We start from the raw sequence: 20908 nt of genomic DNA, 5'->3' as shown, positions 1-20908 counted from the left end.
ACTGCTGCGTCACAAAAAACGTGACTCAGCAGCGATCTCGCTATGTGTGAAGCACCCCTTATACTACCAGCATGCTCAATCAGTCAATTGAAGGGGCTATGACACACCTGTAATGGGACAAGTTGCATGGAAGAGAGCTGCCATACCATTCACGACCTCCACACACTATAGCTCTAACCTGAAGATTAAATCAGCGCAGAATCGCTTTAAATTTTACATTTGGTGAATTTTTCTACAGTCAGTCATTTAGTACGGAGTGTTACTACACACTTGTACATATTAAATGTATGTGTAATATATACAGTATATAAATGTACATAGATCAACTCCAAAAACAGATTTATAATGTAGCAGAGCTGAATTATCACTAAGGCACAATTCAGAAGTCCATTTTTCACATTCATTTTCTGTGTTTTCCACAAATGAAGCCTAAACATTTCATACTGGACTTATAGTTTGACACTTAAAACTTACTAAGAAGCATTGGTTAAATTAGTCAGACAGCATGAAAATAAGCAAGTATGCATCTGACTTGCTTTTTCTATCTGTTGTCATTCTACTGCTGCTTTTTTATCTTTCATAGTGTACAGCTTTTTTCGAGCCCAGCATCTAAGCCGTGCAGATCAAAGTGCGCCTGCGCAGGACCTCAATGCCGGCGCGTGTGTATGATGTAGACACGTCATGCACCGTGGCTTCAGAGTAAGGAAAAGCAAGATGGCCGAAAGGAGAGGCGCTGGTCCCGGAGAACGGAGCCACCCATCTGACCGGTGTGCACTGGAGCGACCTTCTAGGTGAGTATTCTAAAGTGTTTTTTATGTTATACCCCAGGCCTGGGCTCTTATATACAGCATGTTAGAATGCTGTATATAAGAGCTCAGTGGTGGTGGCCGCAGCTTATAGGGCAAAAAAACTGGCGACAGGTTCCCTTTAACTTACCTGACAACTCTTTCCAGTCCATTGAGTTCTATACAGCAGTTAGCTTCTCACCTACATCCCCCCTCCCTCTAATTTTCTGAAGAGATGTGGTTATAAATCACCAGCTTTCACTGCAGGTCTTCTAATCTAGGTTCTCTGCTCTTGCTGTCCCTCTTTTCTAGAGCTCTGTGCTTGTTCAGCAACATTGTTAGCTCTATGTGTAAATAGAGATAAAAGTGTAGACTCCGAACAAACCACAGATAGCGTTATAGCAGAACTTGTGCTGAGCTTTATTGTTCGCCCGGGGCCAAAAGTGTGATCCTCACATGACACTCGGCTCATGCTGGCAGCACAGCGGAGCAGAGTGTCATGCGAGTGTCCCTGCGACTGAGGTCCGATCCTGTGATCGGACCTCAGCTGAGGGAGGCGGGCCGGCGCTGAGGAAGGGGCGGGCCGGCACTACGGAGGGGAGGGAGGGATTTATCTCCCTCACTCCTCTGTAGCCGGCTATTGCCATTCTCGCACTGCACTCGCAGTACACCGGTGTAATGAGAGTGCAGTGCGATTTTTCTCTCGCCCCATACACTTGAATGGGTGCGAGAGAAAGTCTTGCATTACAGTCACAGCATGCTGCAATTGTTTTCTCGGTCCGATTGGGGCTGAGAAAATAATCGATCATGTGCGCTGACACACAGGCTAATATTGGTCCGAGTGGAATGCGACGATTTATCACAATTTTAATATTTTAATTTTAATTGTAATACTACAATTTTATTCACCAGAGGTGTCACTCAAAGAGGAGAGCCCCTGCTAGAGACCAAGAAGTAAGGAGATTTCATTACTGTGAGAAGCTCAAAAGACAACTTGAGAATCCCCCTTTAAAATACAGTAACCCTCCTTTGCCGGACAGCGCAGCCCTCCTTCTATTACCTTGCTGTCTTGAAGGATCCATGCCGCTGGGAAGTAATGTCTGGCTGCCAGGAACGCCTGCAAGTCCCTGGAAAAATAAACACCTCACTTACAGACAGAAGACAAGAGGGGAAAAGGACGACACAGAGAGTTAATGCTAAAGTTACCTGATTAGGTATTCTTAATGGAGGCCGTGGACCACCGGGATATCGAGGGGACATGAAGGGCTAAAAGAGAAAGAACAATTACTATATTCACAATTGTATGTAATGCTTCTGGACCGGATTTTTTTAGCCACTTTTTTTGCACACAGCCAATGAATTATGATAAAAAGTGACTGAAAATTATCATTATACACCAGTTCTACAGTTTACCAGATTACGAATCGTCTCCATCATGAATATCCCATCTATTGAAGACCCTGGCCCTCGGTGTCCATGACACAGGTTTATTACATGTGGACAAGTCATGTGATGGTGACACAGCTTTCCATTACCAGACTGAATGTAACACTAAAACCTCTGAAGAGTATAACAGTAATGTATTATATACGGAATATATGCAGGATTCCTAGAAATCCCCAAATCTGTTATCCCCGAGCTTTGTATGACAAGGCGATGAGGAGAGAGGATGCTGCTCAGCAGGATGATGTATAGTCTGCGCCACTCATAATCGCTGTGCAGGAGGGCTGTGTACACCGCTGAGCCTACTTATAGGTATACCAGAGACTCATGGAGAGACAAATGTACCTATAAAGTATTTATATACATTACAACTAAAGCTGCCCATACATTATAGATTGCTCAACTTCTTAAAGGGAATCTGTCACCAGGTGTTTGCCACCTAATCTGAGTGCAGCAAAATGTCGAGACAGAGATCCTGATTCCAGCGATGTGTCACTTATTGGTTATTTGCTGTAGTTTTGATAACATCACAGTTTTATCAGCAGAAGATTACCATTAGAGAACTAGTAAACCTGCTGACATGTAATCCTCCATATTCATAAGCTCTATATAACCCTGTCCCATCACTGATTGACAGCTTTCTGCTTTTGCACAGTATACCCAGAAAGCTGTCAATCCATGGTGTGAGTGGGATTATATAGAGCTCAGCATTCAGAAAAGTGGTAGATCTGCAAAAGAAAACAGCGATTTTATCAAAACTGCTACAAGAAGCCCAGTGACATTGCTGGAATCAGGGTCTCTGTCTCTACATCAGACAGAGGAGTAAATTTCTGGTGATAGATTTCTTTTAAGGTACAGATTAGACCATAATAAACAAACATCTGCTTTGGTAAAATGAACAATCATTCATTCTGAACAAGGACAGACGGACGAGTATTTGTTAACATTCAAAACAAAGATGGCGCATGTTGGCCTTTTTTGGCTAATGATAAGCAATGGCTGCAATAACTGTTAAAAAATGGAAAATCAGTCCATGCGTCTGAGCTGTATTTTGGTGCGTTGATGAGCAATTATCTAACACCCCATTTCCTCTGATGTATATGGGGCCTTTAGCTCTTGACTTGTTTAACCAACAGATATATCATTCTGCCCCATATATACACCAGCTCGGCCATGTGTATGTGTTTCCATTGAGCAAAGAGGGGCCGTTAGATCCATCTGGCAATGCCTCATCTCATGTCTAATGGGAACAAGAAAATATATAAGCTGAAAGGGGTGGTTCACTGCTCTGCAATAGTGACCACATCCCTTTAAAACTCATAGGGAAGGCTTTATCTAATTACCTTGATCAGCCAATTCAGCCTCTGAGAGGCGCTAGTGTGGACCGCTCATCTCCAGGAAGTGACTCCCCGGGCTCTGTGACCTCTGGGATCCGGTGATGTCACGTCAACTTCCAGTTGGCCCAACATCACCGAGCCCGGCCCCAGTCTTCCTGAGTGACTGGGCTGTGGGCGGCGTTTCACCGCTCATCACAGCCCAGCATGTTGTGCGCTCTCTCCTTCACTGCAGAGCGCCACAAGCAGGAGCGATGCTGGGCTGTGATGTGCGGTGAAACAGCCCAGTCACTCCGGAAGACTGAGGCGGGCTCGGTGATGTTGGGCCAACTGGAAGTTGACGTGACATCACCGGATCCCAGAGGTCACGAAGCCCGGGAAGGTCACTTCATGGGGATGAGCGGACTGCAATAGCGCTGCTCAAAGGCAGAATTGGCCAATCAAGGTATTTAGAAAATGCCTTCCCTATCAGTTTTACAGGGATGTGGTCACTATTGCAGAGTAGTGAACCACCTCTTGAAATTACACATGGTCGCCCACCCAAAGGGCAGTAACAGCCTGAAACCCCAACATGGTGGAGTAGATTTGCGTGGCCTTTTAGATCTTCTGTAAAAAAAAAAAAATCAATATAACTTGCGCATTTTCAGCTATGTGCAATCAACACTTGAATACTCTACAGTATGATGGGCAAATAAGGACCAAAACAAAGATCCGGACTTATCGCGGTGTATAGAAGAACTTTATGTAGAGCCCTCACATTTTTAAGGCAGGCTCAGACTCTACATTTTCCACAGTAATAGCCCAAGCCTCCTGTGACCTATAACCTTCATCCAGACAGTCTTTCACTTTATCGCGACAGAACAGCCATGTCTGCCCTCCATATCTCCAGCAGTATAGTATGAGGCCGCGCTCACACCAGTTCTCCACAGCATAGTCTGACTCTATGCACCATGTTATTTCCTTCCTAAGTGACACACAGGAGGTCACCCCCCCTCCAAGTCACACGGGGACCTTACTACAGATCATTGAGTGTTTCTTCATGTCGGGACACAGTGCTCAGCTGCCAGTATACAGAAATGATCCATTATATCCCATGTATGGAGTAATAGGTTTCAAGAACTGTCTCCTAAGCATTTAATGGCCTCTGCTTAAGAATTGTATGAAGTTTAAAAGTTAGCCCTGATCATTTTGAGCTTGACTTCCCAATCACTGGGGGTCCAACTGCTGAGACCTGAGAACCGCAGGGCTCTGAAAAGCCCAGTGTGAATACAGCCACGGTGGATGATGTAAATCACTGCTACATTGATTCTTAAAAAAAACCTGTCAGCAGGTTTATGCTATGTAATCTGAGAGAAGCATGGTGTAGGGGCTTAGAACCCGATTTTAGAAATGTATCATTTATTGTACTGCTTGGTGCCATGTTAGCAGAATTCCTCTTTTGTCTGATGTAGATGTAGCAGAGAAATGTCTTCTGGGTTGTGTATAACCCTGTCCACACCCCTGACTGGCAGCTTCCCGTGTACACTGTGCATTGTGGGCAAATTGCCAATTAGTGGTAGAGGCGGGGATACACAGATTTGCTGGTCTGGTCTGCATGTGAGGCCTAGTCCTGTAGTGATAATCTCCTGCTGATAAAACACAGATTGTGTGGAAACAATAATTGTAGTCAGGGTCCCGACACCTACATTATGCTTCTATCAGGTTAAAGGGAACCTGTCAGGTACAATATGCACCCAGAACCACTTCTGGGTACATATTGCTAATCCTTGCCAAACTGTCCCTGTATACACTAGTAATACGTTTTCTAAAGATCTCTTTATCTATGCTAAAGATCTTTTATCGTATGCTAATGAGCGAGGGGACTAGTTCCCTGGGCGTTAAGTCCCCTTGCTAGTCACCCCCATTAGCATGTTAGTACGCCCCTGTGGGTGTGCTAACATGCTAATGAATGTGCAGCATTAGAAGATAATCTCACTGACCTCTCCGCCGCTATCGCGTCTGACGCTGGATTTCTGCTCAGTGCACATGACCCCGGAGTTTGAAGCTAGGACGCATACACCCGACTTCAAAGTGCACATGAACCAAACTCTGGGGTCATGCGCATTGAGCCGAAATCCCCCGTTGGACGCAATAGCAGTGGAGAGATGAGAGATCATCCTCTGATGCTGCACATTCATTATCATGTTAGCACACCCACAGGGGCGTACTAACATGCTAATGGGGGCGACTAGCCAGGGAACTAATGCCCAGGGGACTAGACACCTCGCTCATTAGCATACGATAAAAGATCTTTAAAGACACTTTTACTAAAGATCTCTTTATCTATGTTAGTGTATACAGGGACAGTTAGGCAGAGATTAGCAATATACACCCAGAACTGCTCATGGTTCTGGGTGCATATTGGATCTGACAGGTTCCCTTTAAATAGCAAAAACCTGCTGACAGATAGCCGAGGGCAGCGTTCGAGTGGTCTATGACGTGCTGTACACCCACATGACCTCTGCAGCCCATCACTGATCTCAGCAGTTCTGCCTGCATGTACAGCACAAGACCGCAGAGGGCAGTTACTGTATGTGTACACGCCACCTCACAGCTCTATGTACATAAAGGAAGACCAGCAGGGAGCTACTGAGACATCTGCGCTAAATCGACAGGAAATTTAAAGAGCTTTTCCATTTAGAATTTTTAGATGCTTATGGCTTGCTCATGTTAAAAAAAAGCAAACTCAATGTACTCACTCTGCCCAGGTCCAACACTGCCTCTACACCGCTGCTTCCTGTTGACTATAACACGTGACCACTTCAGCCAATCAAGAGGCTGGGAGGGAGATAGACTGGGAGAAGCGGCAGAGATGAGCGGCTACAGCAAGGGGAATTTAAGTAATGCCAAGCTTATTACATTTACCACAAGCCAATTTAGAAATGGAAAACTTCTTTAACCGATGAGCCCTTCCTAATTTTTTATTTTGTAAGATTTCTTCCTGCCAAATGTGTAAGTCTCGATCTACCCCCTCAAGTATTTGCCTTTGCTCAGCAATATTATTCACTACCTTCTTCAATAAGCATCCAAAGACCTCTGTCTTAAAGGGAACCTGTCAGCAGAAATTTCGCCCAAAACCTAAGATTCCCCCTCTGCAGCTCCTGGGCTGCATTCTAGAAAGGTCCCTGTTATTATTGTGCCCCATGTGAGACCAAAATAAAAACTTTATAAAGTGGTACCTTTTTGTATTCAGATACTGTAAATGTGACACGGGGGCGGGCTCTCTGGCGTCCGTTATTCTGCCTCCTGGTCCTGTATGCCGCCCCCATCGCTCCTTCCCATAGCTGATGCACCGCCCACTGCTCCAGCCATCCCCGCGCATGCCCAGTGCCAGTCTCACGGGACTGAGCAGTGTGACCGCTGGTGACGTGTGCGCAGGCAAGTGATTATGGGCGGGGCTGTGATTGTTAGCAGCAAGTACCCGCCCATAATCTCGTGAGCACGCAAACCTCACCAGCGGTCACACTGTGCTCAGGGTAGATGCTAGACTGTATGGGCTGCTTCCAGGGATGACGTCCCTTTTGTCACGTGATAGTATTTTGAACACGCCCCTATCATGTGACAAAAGGGACGTCATCCCTGGAAGCAGCCCATACAGTCTAGCTGCCCTGAGCACAGTGTGACCGCTGGTGAGGTTTGCGCGCTCACGAGATTATGGGCGGGTACTTGCTGATAACAATCACAGCCCCGCCCATAATCACTTGCCTGCGCACACGTCACCAGCGGTCATACTGCTCAGTCCCGTGAGACTGGCACTGGGCATGCGCGGGGATGGCTGGAGCAGTGGGCGGTGCATCAGCTATGGGAAGGAGCGATGGGGGGCGGCATACAGGACCAGGAGGCAGAATAACGGACGCCAGAAAGCCCGCCCCCGTGTCACATTTACAGTATCTGAATACAAAAAGGTACCACTTAATAAAGTCTTTATTTTGGTCTCACATGGGGCACAATAATAACAACAGGGACCTTTCTAGAATGCAGCCCAGGAGCTGCAGAGGGGGAATCTTTTAGGTTTTGGGCGAAATTTCTGCTGACAGGTTCCCTTTAAAATCTGTCTGTCCCTGGGGATGGGGGGGGGACAAACAATTGGGTGAGGTGTTTAGAAGCTGGATCCCCGACCCTCCATAACTTTCCCTTAGATGGCGGGATCTGTCATTATGACAGTAGCGCTACTAATGTTTACACCACATTTCTTTATTTACAGTGCCTTGCGAAAGTATTCGGCCCCCTTGAATTTTTCAACCTTTTCCCACATTTCAGGCTTCAAACATAAAGATACAAATTTTAATGTTATGGTGAAGAATCAACAACAAGTGGGACACAATTGTGAAGTTGAACGAAATTTATTGCTTATTTTAAACTTTTGTAAAAAATAATAAACTGAAAAGTGGGGCGTGTAATATTATTCATCCCCTTTACTTTCAGTGCAGCAAACTCACTCCAGACGTTCATTGAGGATCTCTGAATGATCCAATGTTGTCCTAAATGACTGATTATGATAAATATAATCCACCTGTGTGTAATCAAGTTTCCGTATAAATGCACCTGCTCTGTGATAGTCTCACTTTTCTGTTTAAAGCGCAGATAGCATCATGAAGACCAAGGAACACAACAGGCAGGTCCGTGATACTGTTGTGGTGAAGTTTAAAGCCGGATTTGGTTACAAAAAGATTTCCAAAACTTTAAACATCCCAAGGAGCACTGTGCAAGCGATCATATTGAAATGGAAGGAGTATCATACCACTGCAAATCTACCAACACCCGGCCGTCCATCCAAACTTTCATCTCAAACAAGGAGAAGACTGATCAGAGATGCAGCCAAGAGGCCCATGATCACTCTGGATGAACTGCAGAGATCTACAGCTGAGGTGGGAGAGTCTGTCTATAGGAAAACAATCATTCGTACACTGCACAAATCTGGCCTTTATGGAAGAGTGACAAGAAGAAAGCCATTTATCCAGGTGTTAGAATGGCCAAGTGAAAGTCCAGACCTGAATCCAATCGAGAACCTGTGGAAAGAGCTGAAAACTGCTGCTCACAAACGCTCTCCATCCAACCTCACTCAGCTCGAGCTATTTGCAAAGGAAGAATGGGCAAAAATTTCAGCCTCTCGATGTGCAAAACTGATAGACACATACCTCATGCGACTTACAGCTGTAATCACAGCAAAAGGTGGCGCTACAAAATATTAACTTAAAGGGGCCGAATAATATTGCACGCCCCAATTTTCAGTTATTTATTGTTTAAAATAAGCAATAAATTTCGTTCAACTTCACAATTGTGTCCCACTTGTTGTTGATTCTTCACCAGAACATTAACATTTTTATCTTTATGTTTGAAGACTGAAATGTGGGAAAAGGTTGAAAAATTCAAGGGAGGGCGAATACTTTCGCAAGACACTGTATCAGCATGAGTCGGCCAGTCTGACAACCTCCACATTATCTCTGTAATAAATACCCCAATTGCCAATACCACCGGCATGAAATGAAGGTTACAGAAGGGGGCAAATAGATCACAGAAGACTTTGGAGTTAATTGACCATCTAAGGGGAAAGTTAGGTTAAATTTTTTTTAACTTTCAAACAAGGAAAACAAAACAAGGTAAAAAGTTGAAGTCTGCAGCAAAACTTCCCGACTTCGGCTACCAGACTCCTGTGATGGACTACAGCCTGCCCTTCCAAACAAAAAGAAAACAAACAACAAAAAACAAAACTCTACTGTACTCTACCTGACCGTGGGGTCCTATCATGGAGCTGCTGAGGTTGTGAGGTAGGTGATGTGCGTGTGGTGATGGCTGTGAGCCTGGAGGACCCTAGAGGGTAATGAGATCACGGATAGAATTAGACAGGGACTTTAATATTGGAAAAAGGAAAAGCTCAGTGATCAGAGAAGAAGTGGAGCAGTCTGGTAAGGCCCTGTGCACATTAAAGGGGATCTGTTACCAGATTTCACCATACAAACGCCATACATTATTGAGTAGATCTCTGAGGATGATGTACTCACTTTCAAAATTCACAACAAATCCTTTTCTAAAGAGTGACATTTTAACACTAGAAGTCCCAGGAATTTCGAGCTCCATAGGGTTTCAATGGTAGAAATGTTAAATGACCCCTCTCTGGGACTTCTAGTGTTAAGAGTCCAGTTGTAGCTGGACTCCTAAAACGCTCACTTTAATATCAGGGTTATACAATCATTCTAACATTTATTTTCAAAGTGAGTACACTAGCATTTATCGGGTGTAATAACAATACAAAGTGCATACATTACTAATTGGATCTATCAGGTGACAGATCCGCTTTAACACACTTTTTCACCCTTACCTTAAGGGTTTTAATATATATTTTACATCAATAAGACCATAGCCCGCAGCACTGATCTACCAGTCAGAAATACATGAAACCCCAAAAACCCTATATAAAGGGACACAATCATTTATGAACACAAATAATAACAAAAGTGTGAACAGGGCTTTACAATTCCTTCTTCACCTGAGGAGGACTATACAAGGTGTGCAGAATAGAAGTAATGACGCGTAGACCATTACTAAGTATATAACGCATATGAAAAGCGATTACCGTTACTATTACTTTGCTCTAATGCCTTTATAAATTTCAGGCCATTTTATCTGGCGGTGTAATAGGCTGGGGTTTATTCCCACTTTGCTCTAAAACATTTCAATTGTTAACAGGAGTCAGACAACACACAATGACTGTTCAAACCAAGCACATGTGCTCTGTGTGAACAGTTCAGAATACCTTAACATTTGCTGGTTTCCCATCTTTCCCCACATTTCTCTGGCTCCTGTAAAGCCAGAGCTGTCAATCAAGGAAGACGAGGTGGCGATCGATACAAAACCAGCCGTAGATGTAATGGTTTGAACAGTCATTTTATGCTGATAGACTCCCTTTAAATATCTTAAAAGTGTAATCTCCAATTCGAATTTTCTGTTTCATAAATCAATAATACTCCTAAAAATAAGCCCCTTGTAATATACATTATCAAATAAATCTGCTTCTTTGACGTCACAAATTGATCTCTCACTCTCAGTTCAGATAGAAGATAACAGTTGGTGCTTAGAACATTCTACGGAGAAAAGGGCGAGGATGGAGCTGGAGGCCGACACAGACATTCTGCTGAAACGACAGTTACAGTTCTCCATAGCGCTTTATGAGCACCAACTGTCATCTCAGGAGAAGAAAGAAACAGATTTCTCTGAAAAGATAGATTACAAAGTTGCTTATTTTCATGACTACTATTGATTTATAGAATAAAAATGAAAACAATGATTTTTCTATAATTCTCTGAAATACCTATCAGATGATTTTTCAACACATGGATCTTTTGCTAGTGGTCTGAAAAACTCTATGTTTAAAAGGGGTTTGAAAGGATTTGTCTAACACTTTATCTGTCCATGGATAGCTCCAATTATTAAAGGGAATCTGTCAGCAGGTTTTTGCTCCCCCATCTGAGAGCAGCATAATGTAGAGACAGAGACCCCGATTCCAGCGATGCGTCATTTACTGAGCTTTTGCTGTCATTTTGATAAAGTCAATGTTTTCTCTGCATCAGATCTAGCAGTTATACAATGCTCATGAATATGCTGCAGTATCTGGCAGCACACCAAGTAGTCCTGTAATGATAATGTACTGCTGATTAAACAGTGGTTTTATCAAAACAACACTAAGCAGCTCAGTAAGTGGCACATCGCTGGAATCAGGATTTCTGCCCTTAGGTTCTGCTGCTCTCAGATTAGGTGGCAAAAACCTGGTGACATTCCCTTTAACTGACAATAGTAGGCACAACTCATAGGGAGGCAGAGTGAGTGCATGCTATGTCTAAAAAAAAGAAGGTAGCCCCAAACTTATCAGAGGTGATAGTGTTAGTGGTTCATATTTGGACCCCACTAAATCATATACTGATTATCTATTCTAAAAATGTGTGTATGTATATATAATATATATATATATATACACATACATACATACATACACACACACATATATATATATATATATACACACACACACACATATATATATGTAATATCTCATTGGGCCACCAACAGATGACCTTGTTGGATTTAATTTTAAAAAGCAAGAGTAGAGAGAACCTCTTTTCTCTAAAAAGTTGTCAATCTATTCTTTTATGATAAGGTCCTGATAATAACTGTATAAGGATTGTTTAATGTGATTAGTTGTCCAGATAAATCTGGAAACATTAAATTATTATTTATGACCTGAAACTGAAAATAGGTTGTCAGAATCCTTAAATCTGTTAAAAATCCTCAAAAATCCTCACCTTAAATATAAAAAAAACTACCTTAAAAACAAAATGACATATATTTAGAACTGTAGGGAATATCCGCTACGGATAAATAGATTACAAATAAAGATTATATTTAGTTTTACTTTTAACATTTTTCCCCCCCACATTTTTAGGCTGTGTTGCAATTACCACTTCGCTCCACTAGGTGGCAGTATAGACACAGGCATAGCGATTGCTCGGCTTCCCCTTCTTTTTAACCTTGTCGCTTATTTTTTTAGTTTGAAATATAGTGTTTCATTTTATTTTAGGTTATGAAGTATCTGTTTTATAAACACCGGGTCATGCGCTGTATTCCTCAGTCGAGGTTATTTACCAAAAACTGATCATTACAAATGGACGGAAAAGAATGAAGAGCCCCTGTCCCTGTGTGATCGTGAGACACATCTCTGGGAGGGAAGGGATTGAAGCCATCACAACCTTTAAAAGAAATCTGTCTACTGTCTAGTCATAGAAGAATGTGTCATCTGTCCTAGAGAAGAATGAATGAACGATTAGTAATTATAGGTGATTCCTAAAAATCACCTTGGGCTAAACATACCGAGACTTTATATTCTCAATCCCTTTCACACCAAAGTAATGCCCCAGTGTGTTATGGCTACTGAAGGCCTGCAGGGCTGGCCCTCTAAGATATAGACGTTAGACCCAATTGCCATGCACACTAGTGCATTACTATACGATCGCTCCTTTACATCAAGTCAATTGTCTGAATATCTTCGGATGCTCAACAAATATTGCCGAGCTGCCTCAATGATTTTACTATAAAAATGCAAAGTCTTCAGCAGGTCGTTCTAGTGGTAAGAGGGTAGCAAACGAAAAAGGATCCAGTATAAATATTTATTTTCGCACATAAATTGATACGCACTCCCCAACTTCTGATGATGATGAACACTTGCATATACAGTAGTGGCCGAAAGTGTTGGCACTCTTGAAATTGTTCCAGAAAATTAAGCATTTCTACCAGAAAATTACTGCAATTACACGTTTTGTTGTATATGTTTATTTCCTCTGTGTGTATTGGAACAAAAAAAAAAAATACAAAATAAAACACCTGAAAAAAGGCAAATTGGACATAATTTAACACAAAACTAAAAAAAAAAAAAAAAAAAAGTTCAAACTCACATGTGGGCAAGTAACAGGTGTGGGCAATATGAAAATCACACCTGAAACCAGATAAAAAGGGAAGAAGTTGACTCAATCTTTGCATTGTGTGTTGGGGGTATGCTACACTAAGCATGGAGAACAGAGAGAGGAGAAGAGAACTGTCTGAGGACTTGAGAACCAAAATTGTTGAAAAATATCAACAATCTCAAGGTTACAAGTCCATCTCCAGATATTTGGATGTTCCTTTTACTACGGTGCACAACACAATCAAGAAGTTTACAGCCCATTGCACTGTAGCTAATCTCCCTGGACTGGGATGGCAGAGAAAAATTGATAAAAGGATGCAATGTAGGATAGCATGGATGGTGGATAAGCCACCCCAATCAGGTTCCAAAGAAATTCAAGCTGTCCTGCAGGCTCAGGGTGCATCAGTGTCAGCACAAACTATCCATCGACATATGAAATGAAAGGCTATGGTAGAAGACCCAGGAGGACCGCACTGATGACACAGAGACATAAAAAAGCTAGACTGCAGTTTTCCAAAATGTATGTAAGCCAACACCCTTTTGGGAAAGCGTTTTGTGCACAGAAGAGACCAAGATAGAGCTTTCTACTGTTTACCGAAAAGAGAATGAGGCCTACAAAGAAAGGAACACAGTACCTAGTAAAATATGGTGGCGGCTCAAAGATGTTTTGGGGTAGTTTTGCTACCCCTGGCTCTGGGTGCCTTGCCTTTGTGCAAGGCATCAGGAAAGCTGAAGATTAAGGATTTTGTGTAGCAATGCAGTGCAGTGTCAGAAAGCGGTGTTTACGTCCTAGGTCATGGGTCTTCCAGTGTAGGACAATGACCCCAAATATATTTCAAGAAGCCCCCAGAAATGGAGCGTTCTGAAGTGGCAGCAATGATTCCAGATCTAAATCCCATTGAACACATGTTTAGAGATCTTAACATTTTTGTTGGGAGAAGATGCCTTCATATGAGAGACCTGGAGCAGTTTGCAAAAGAAGAGTCCAAAATTCCAGTTGAGAAGTGTAAGAAGCTCATTGATGGTTATAGGAAGTGACGGATTGCAGGTATTTATTCCAAAGGGCGTGCAACCAAATATCAAGTTCAGGGTGCCAACAATTATGTCTGGCCCGTTTTTGGAGTTTTATGTGAAATTATGTCTAATTTGCCTTTTGTTTCCACAAAAAGAAACAAAAAAGTGTAATTGCAATAATTTTCTGGGAGAAATACGTTCTTATCTGGAACAATTGCAATGGTGTCAACACTTTTGACCATTACTGTACCTTTAAAGGGGAGCTGACAGCCGATTCATGCTGCCGAGCCACAGGCAGCATGTGTCAAGAGACCGGCTCTGTTCACGGGAGACTTTCACCCCCAAAATGCTACTTAAATCACTTATATTGATATGTATGAGACTTGGCCCTTATGAAAATCACATCGGTAGTGTAGATCTTAGTGGTTTAGTTATTAGAAAACCATTTCCTATGCAAATGAGGGGCTCCCGTGCGTTCTAGGCATTGCCAATGGCTTATTGCACTTTTATGCCCATTCACTTTGTCATATTTTCATTGTGTGGAGGTGCAGATCTAGTGATTGAGTCCAGGGCGCACTCAGACCTTGCAAGAACCCATTCCTGCTCAGTGTCAGTGTGCGCTGCCATGTCTGCCTCCTGTCTGCAGTATACTACTGAGTGGTGGCTGCAGACAGGAGCCAGGAATGATAGTTCACACCGACACTGCAAGATCCTATCCGTGCTCATATAGCATCATTGGTGGCTCCTATCACTACCTCCTGTCTGCAGCCTCCATTGGGTACTGTACTACACACAACACCAGTGATGAGAATGCGCACGGACACTGCAGGAGTTCAGCCACATGTCTCTCACACTGTGTCATTGTGGCTTCTCACCGCTAGTTCCTCCCTGTGGCCAGCACTCGATACTCTACTGTAGACTGAAGCCAGCGATGAGAGCGAACACCGATATGGGGCACGGATAGGCTCCTGCAGTGCCCGTGCGGAGATGTAGAGTCGCTGGCTGAGTTCAGGCAGAGCTTGCTGTTAATCAAGATACAATAAAGTGCTCAGTATGCAAATTGAGAGGCCATAACTGTGCACGGAGCCCTTGGTCAAGCAAAGAGTGCACCAAATCCCACACATTTGCCTACAAATACATTTTTCTGGCAACTAAAGCTCTAAAAATTTATACTACAAGTGTGATTTTTATAGTCCCCTACACCCCTGTATAAGTGGTTGAATCAACATTTTGGGGGTGACAGACCCCCTTTAATATAACCATATAAGTTTCATTCTGAAACATTCTTTAAATAAGCATGACTATCCGAGAGGCAGATCCCCGGCAAATTCCCCTAGAGCTATCCCGCTCAGGGTGGGGAGAAGTTGGTGAGGGACAGAGAGGCAGATCCCTGGTGAATTCTCCTAGAGCTATCCCGCTCAGGGTGGGGAGAAGTTGGTGAGGGACAGAGAGGCAGATCCCTGGCAAATTCCCCTAGAGCTATCCCGCTCAGGGTGGGGAGCTATCCCGCTCAGGGTGGGGAGAAGTTGGCAAGGAATAGAGAGGCAGATCCCCGGCAAATTCTCCTAGAGCTATCCCGCTCAGGGTGTGGAGAAGTTGGCGAGGGACAGAGAGGCAGATCCCTGGTCAATTCTCCTAGAGCTATCCCGCTCAGGGTGGGGAGCTATCCCACTCAGGGTGGGGAGAAGTTGGCAAGGAATAGAGAGGCAGATCCCCGGCAAATTCTCCTAGAGCTATCCCGCTCAGGGTGTGGAGAAGTTGGCGAGGGACAGAGAGGCAGATCCCTGGCAAATTCCCCTAGAGCTATCCCGCTCAGGGTGGGAAGAAGTTGGCGAGGGACAGAGAGGCAGATCCCTGGCGAATTCTCCTAGAGCAATCCCACTCTCCCAATCGGGGGGGAAGGAGGGGGAGGTGTTGGCGGGGGACAGAGGGGCAGATCCCTGGCGAATTCTCCTAGAGCTTTCCCACTGGGGGTGGGGAGACGTTGGTGAGGGACAGATCTCTGTAACTATTCATGCTGGTCGCGTAGTGCTGGACGGCATTTGTTTCAGAGTTAAAAGATACACGCTGCAATAACGGAACCGGTCTCTGATTCATGTGGTTGCAGCATCAGGGATCAGATGACAGGTTCCCTTTAAGGACATACAGAAGTGATTGAGCCCATGATTTGTGACCATAATACAATGCTGAAAATGACATTTATACAACTCTAGGTGGTGGCTCAACAGCCAGACAATTAGGCTCCCTCGCTGCTTCGCACCCCTGAGCCCTGCTCCTGTCCAGAGATTGGCAAGGATTTGCCCCGATTTGTTGGCCGGGAAAGGTTACAGCTATAACTGAATGCTACTAAGTTGTTTTTTATTATCTCACATCAGTGCGTCTGTCAAATTGCAGAAGAGATTTGTAATGTAACAGTAATGAGCATAAAACAACCTGCTCGACGCTGAACATCTATAAGTTGGGACAATAACCCAGACAGAACAGGACTGTGGGGACGGGGATGAGCGGGGATGCCGGTCCGCACACAGCGTTAGCAAGGGGGTCCCTTTAGGCTTTCTAGTCTGTAAGCGCAGCATGTTCGGGAATAGCTGTCATTTAATGGAGGGCTGTCAATCATGTCAGCACGAGACCATATGTTAATTGCACCGTTCTCTGAATTGGCTCATAAAGAGGTAATAACTGAAGTTCCCGTCATGCCAAGCAGAGGCGTTAACTGCGACACCTACATATTTATATACTGGATATAGTCTAGACGGACTGGGAATGGCAAGAAGAGAGGAGGGGCTGGAATAAATGTAATGGGATCCACGGCTCCCAATAACGTAACCTTCCTGTGGCCCGATCCTCCCAGTTCAGGTCAGTCATGGTGACAACGAGTCACAATGAGAAGTCCAAGAACAAATCAGGCGGTTTCCTCTACTAAGTTAAAGGGGTTTTCAGTTTTTCACTTGCTTCTGGCTATGGCTTGTGTTATCTGATAATATTTGCCTAAGGCTGCATTCCCTTCTTGGATCTCACGGTCAATGTATAGACTATGGTCTTCGGGTCACCGCAGGTTTCACAGCACTCATGAAGATGCTCCAAGCACTGCGGTCCGTCCTGAGACTGCAAAACACGCATGTGTGAATTTGGCCTTATGCCCTTCCCCTGTTCTCCACTGCTGCTCCTCTTCATTGTTTGCAGTAGTGTTGCCAGAGCTAATGTGCATGTGACCGCTGCATCCAATCATTGAGCTCAGCGGCTCATGCAATCTACATTAGCACAGCCTGGGCTGCAGTGGTCACATGAGGCAGACACAAAATTCTCCAGGATAGCAGAGTTTATCATCAGCAGCTGCGCTCTGCATAGGTGGCATCTGAAATAACAAAGCGCAGTATAACGAAGTGACCTTTGTCATCTTGTTTGCTGCCTATGCAGAGCGCAGCAACTGATGAATGAAAATAGCACAAAATAATGTGACAACACAAGAGCACTAGAAGCAATACGGTCTTCTTTCATTACAAAGATTTTACTAAGAGTTGCTTTTATTTTACACTTTTTCTACCCCTAGATATTGGGATTAGATTAGGATTAAGCTTAAAAGGGTTTTCCCCCCAAGAACAAAGTCCATTTTAATAAATAGATCTTGGAATAATTATCATTTCCACAATTGCTTAAAAAAAACGCGTTTAGAAAAATTGTTCCTGTGCTGAAATAATCTCATAAATGTGTCTCTGCTGTGTACTGTGTAATGGCCGTGTCTGACCGTACAGGGACATGGTCTGATCACACCACATCTCGTAGGCTGGGGAGGATGTAAAAGAGTGTATAGAGATTACAGCATGGGATCATAAATTATTCTGAGTTAAAACATTTCCCTGCCTATTTTTAAAAAATGTTTTATCTCACAAAAAGAATCAGCTGTGATCCCGTGCTGTAATGTCTTCATAATCTCTTTTGCATTCTCCCCTGCCCACGAGCTGTGGTGTGATCAGACCATGTCCCTGTACGGTCAGACACGGCCATTACACAGTACATAGCAGAAAAATATATATAAAAGATTATCTCAGCACGTGAACATTTTTTTAAAACACATCCAATTGTGGAAATTATTATTATTCAAAGATCTATGGATTGAAATGAAATTTAAAATGAACTAAACCCCTTCAGGGCTGGAGCTAAGCTTAGGGCAATACGTTGTTACATAAAAAAAAAAAAAAAAAAATCTGTTAACAGCCAAAATACCTTGGGAGGTCAAAGTGCAAACTATGATTCTAGCAGTATTTTCCTCTAACTACATTACATGGGGGTATAGTACTGGACTGGGGGAAGGGTCTGAGAGCGAGAACAGGTCATGGGTTAGGGGTGTAGAATCCTTCGCTTGCCCCAGGCGATAGTAGGTCGCGCTACACAAGAATCCTGAGGTTGGAAAAAGTTTGATGAACTGGTCTACCTTATCAAAAGCGAATGAGTTCATATAAATTAGTAAGAAGCGGTGTGATAAGAGACATCCCGGGGCTTAACTGCAGCTCCACATGCAGAGCGCGAGTATATACAGGGGTCAGATCAATGTCAGACATCGTCCCAGTGTCAAAACGGATTCTGCTCCTTCAGCTAAAGAGGCCATAGGTGACGGCGACAATTTTTGGAAATCCTTTCAGTTAAGGAAATGTCTGGCATCAAAGTGAATCTAATCCAGGTCAGATGAACGGTCACTTGTCACAAGTGGATGTCTTTATCTGCGGTCACACATTTACATATCGCTCTGACTAGGAGAATTCTATAGAACTGTGCAGACAGGAAATGAATGCAATCTGAGCACTTTATATAGTCCGGATCAATTCTTCTGCATGTACAAATCGCAGGACTGGATCTAATCTATACTGTGTAGTGGCCGCTGCCGTGTCCCGCAGAACAGCTCTTAGGCTATGTGCACACGGGGACAGTGTCCTGTGGATATATCCGCACGACATTCCGCAGGAGCTCCCAGGAAACCGCACCACAACTTTTGTCTGTTTCCATGCTGCGGAATGTCCTGCGGATATGGTGCGGGCATTCTGCATTGAGGATACAGTACCATGGCTTCGGCACTGTATCCTCAATGCAGAACAAGTGCTGCAGTGATCGGGGTGCTCATACTTACCTCCATCATGCAGCACCTCGCTTTCCGGCGGCCAGGTCACTCTCTCAGCGTCTTCAGGAGAAGGTGGGCGGGCTGAACTAGCTCCAGCTGTCACATGACCGGAGCTTGTGCAGGCCCCGCCCACCTCTTCCTTCCTGTACCTGGCTGGATTCACCGCACTCCTGTACACCGGACGGAGAAAGTGACTCCGGTGAGGCAGGTAAGTATATGGGACCCTGCGGAGAAATCTGCAACAATAATTGACATGCTGCAGATTTTTTCGCATGGAAATCCGCACGATTTCCGCTGCGGAAAAATCCGCAACGTGGGCACAGCATTTCCCAAATGCCATAGAAATGGCTGGGGAGTAGCTGTGCTGCAGATTTCTGGAAAATCCGCGGCTTTTCCGTGAGAAATCCGCGGCAAAATCCGCGCATTTTCCGCAGCGTGGGCACATAGCCTTAGGCTGAGTGCGCACGTCTGCGTGTTCCATGCTTTTACGCTGCGTTTAAAGCTGCAGCGTAACTGCATGCGCCCTGCGTCCCCCGTACAATCTATGAAGATTGTGCATAATCCAACTGCGCGTTGCGTTTGAGAGCACAGCGATTCGGATGCTGAAATTCTGATCCAAATTACTGCGTTCTAAAAAAGCAACATGTCACTTCTCTTGTGCGTTCCGGATGCTTGCTCTGCCATAGACAGAGTGGGAAAAGCATCCGGAACGCACAAGAGAAGTGACATGTTGCTTTTTTAGAACGCAGTAATTTGGATCAGAATTTCAGCATCCGAATCGCATGAATTCTGCATTCAACAATGCATCCAGAACGCAGCTTTTTGGCTGTGCTCTGAAACGCACGAACACTGTGGAAGATTTGGCACAGCAGAACGCAGACGTGCGCACATACCCTTACTCAATAGAATAAGGGACCTGCAGCACACGGCAGCGGCACCTAAGAGGTGAGATCAAGCAGAGGGGTTCTTGGCGGGCACGGTGTACTTCCGGATGCCACAAAATCCGGAGTGCTGGGTGCCGGATCCACACTGAGCTGACAAAGGGTCATCAATACCTTAGTAATGGAAAACCCTTTTTAGGCGCAAATCCAGTACAGCAGAAAAAAGCAAGGGCCTGCAGTTTTCCCGGATATACATTCATGACCCTGCTGCCAGTTGTCCTTCCTTGGATCATTTTTGGTAAGTACTGACCACTGCACATGTCAATTTGGAGATACTGGGAGCCAATCATTATTATTATTATTATTATTTATTATTATAGCGCCATTTATTCCATGGCGCTTTACAAGTGAAAGGGTATACGTACAACAATCATTAACAGTACATAACAGACTGGTACAGGAGGAGAGAGGACCCTGCCCGCGAGGGCTCACAGTCTACAGGGAATGGGTGATGGTACGATAGGTGAGGACAGAGCTGGTTGCGCAGTGGTCTACTGGACTGAGGGCTATTGCAGGTTGTAGGCTTGTTGGAAGAGATGGGTCACAAACCACCGGGGGGGGTCACTCAGAAATACCCCGCGCTGGCTACCAGTACGTCACAATCGGGGGGTAACAAGTGGGGGTCACCCCTCCTTTATACCTCCCGACCGACAGACAGAGCACGTGACGCGCTCTCTAGCGCCCCTCTTATAGTCAGGCCAATTATGGAATTGCCCGACAATAAGCAAGGAGGCCGCTATACTACTTATGCCGATTATTGAAGGGTCCCCGGTGAGAGTAAGGTATAT

At 44.4% G+C, this 20908-nt stretch overlaps 1 protein-coding gene across 4 annotated transcripts in view; it reads right to left on the bottom strand.

Moving 5' to 3' along the window:
* SSBP2 (single stranded DNA binding protein 2) overlaps positions 1-20908 on the bottom strand; it is a 268346-nt gene that overhangs the window by 24794 nt on the left and 222644 nt on the right. For 2 of the 4 annotated variants that reach the window (XM_075325138.1, XM_075325139.1), the window contains exons 6-8: positions 9329-9412; positions 1992-2051; positions 1846-1912 (exon numbers count right to left, since the gene is read on the bottom strand). In XM_075325138.1, the coding sequence (XP_075181253.1) occupies positions 1846-1912; positions 1992-2051; positions 9329-9412 (211 nt within the window). The remainder of the gene's footprint in view (positions 1-1845; positions 1913-1991; positions 2052-9328; positions 9413-20908) is intronic. The other 2 variants (XM_075325140.1, XM_075325141.1) reach the window with 1 other exon arrangement.

Source organism: Anomaloglossus baeobatrachus, chromosome 1 (genome assembly GCF_048569485.1).
Source record: "Anomaloglossus baeobatrachus isolate aAnoBae1 chromosome 1, aAnoBae1.hap1, whole genome shotgun sequence".
Lineage (NCBI taxonomy): Eukaryota > Metazoa > Chordata > Amphibia > Anura > Aromobatidae > Anomaloglossus > Anomaloglossus baeobatrachus.
Note: the sequence above shows the minus strand (reverse complement) of the source record. Positions and strands in the feature narration are given on the sequence as shown.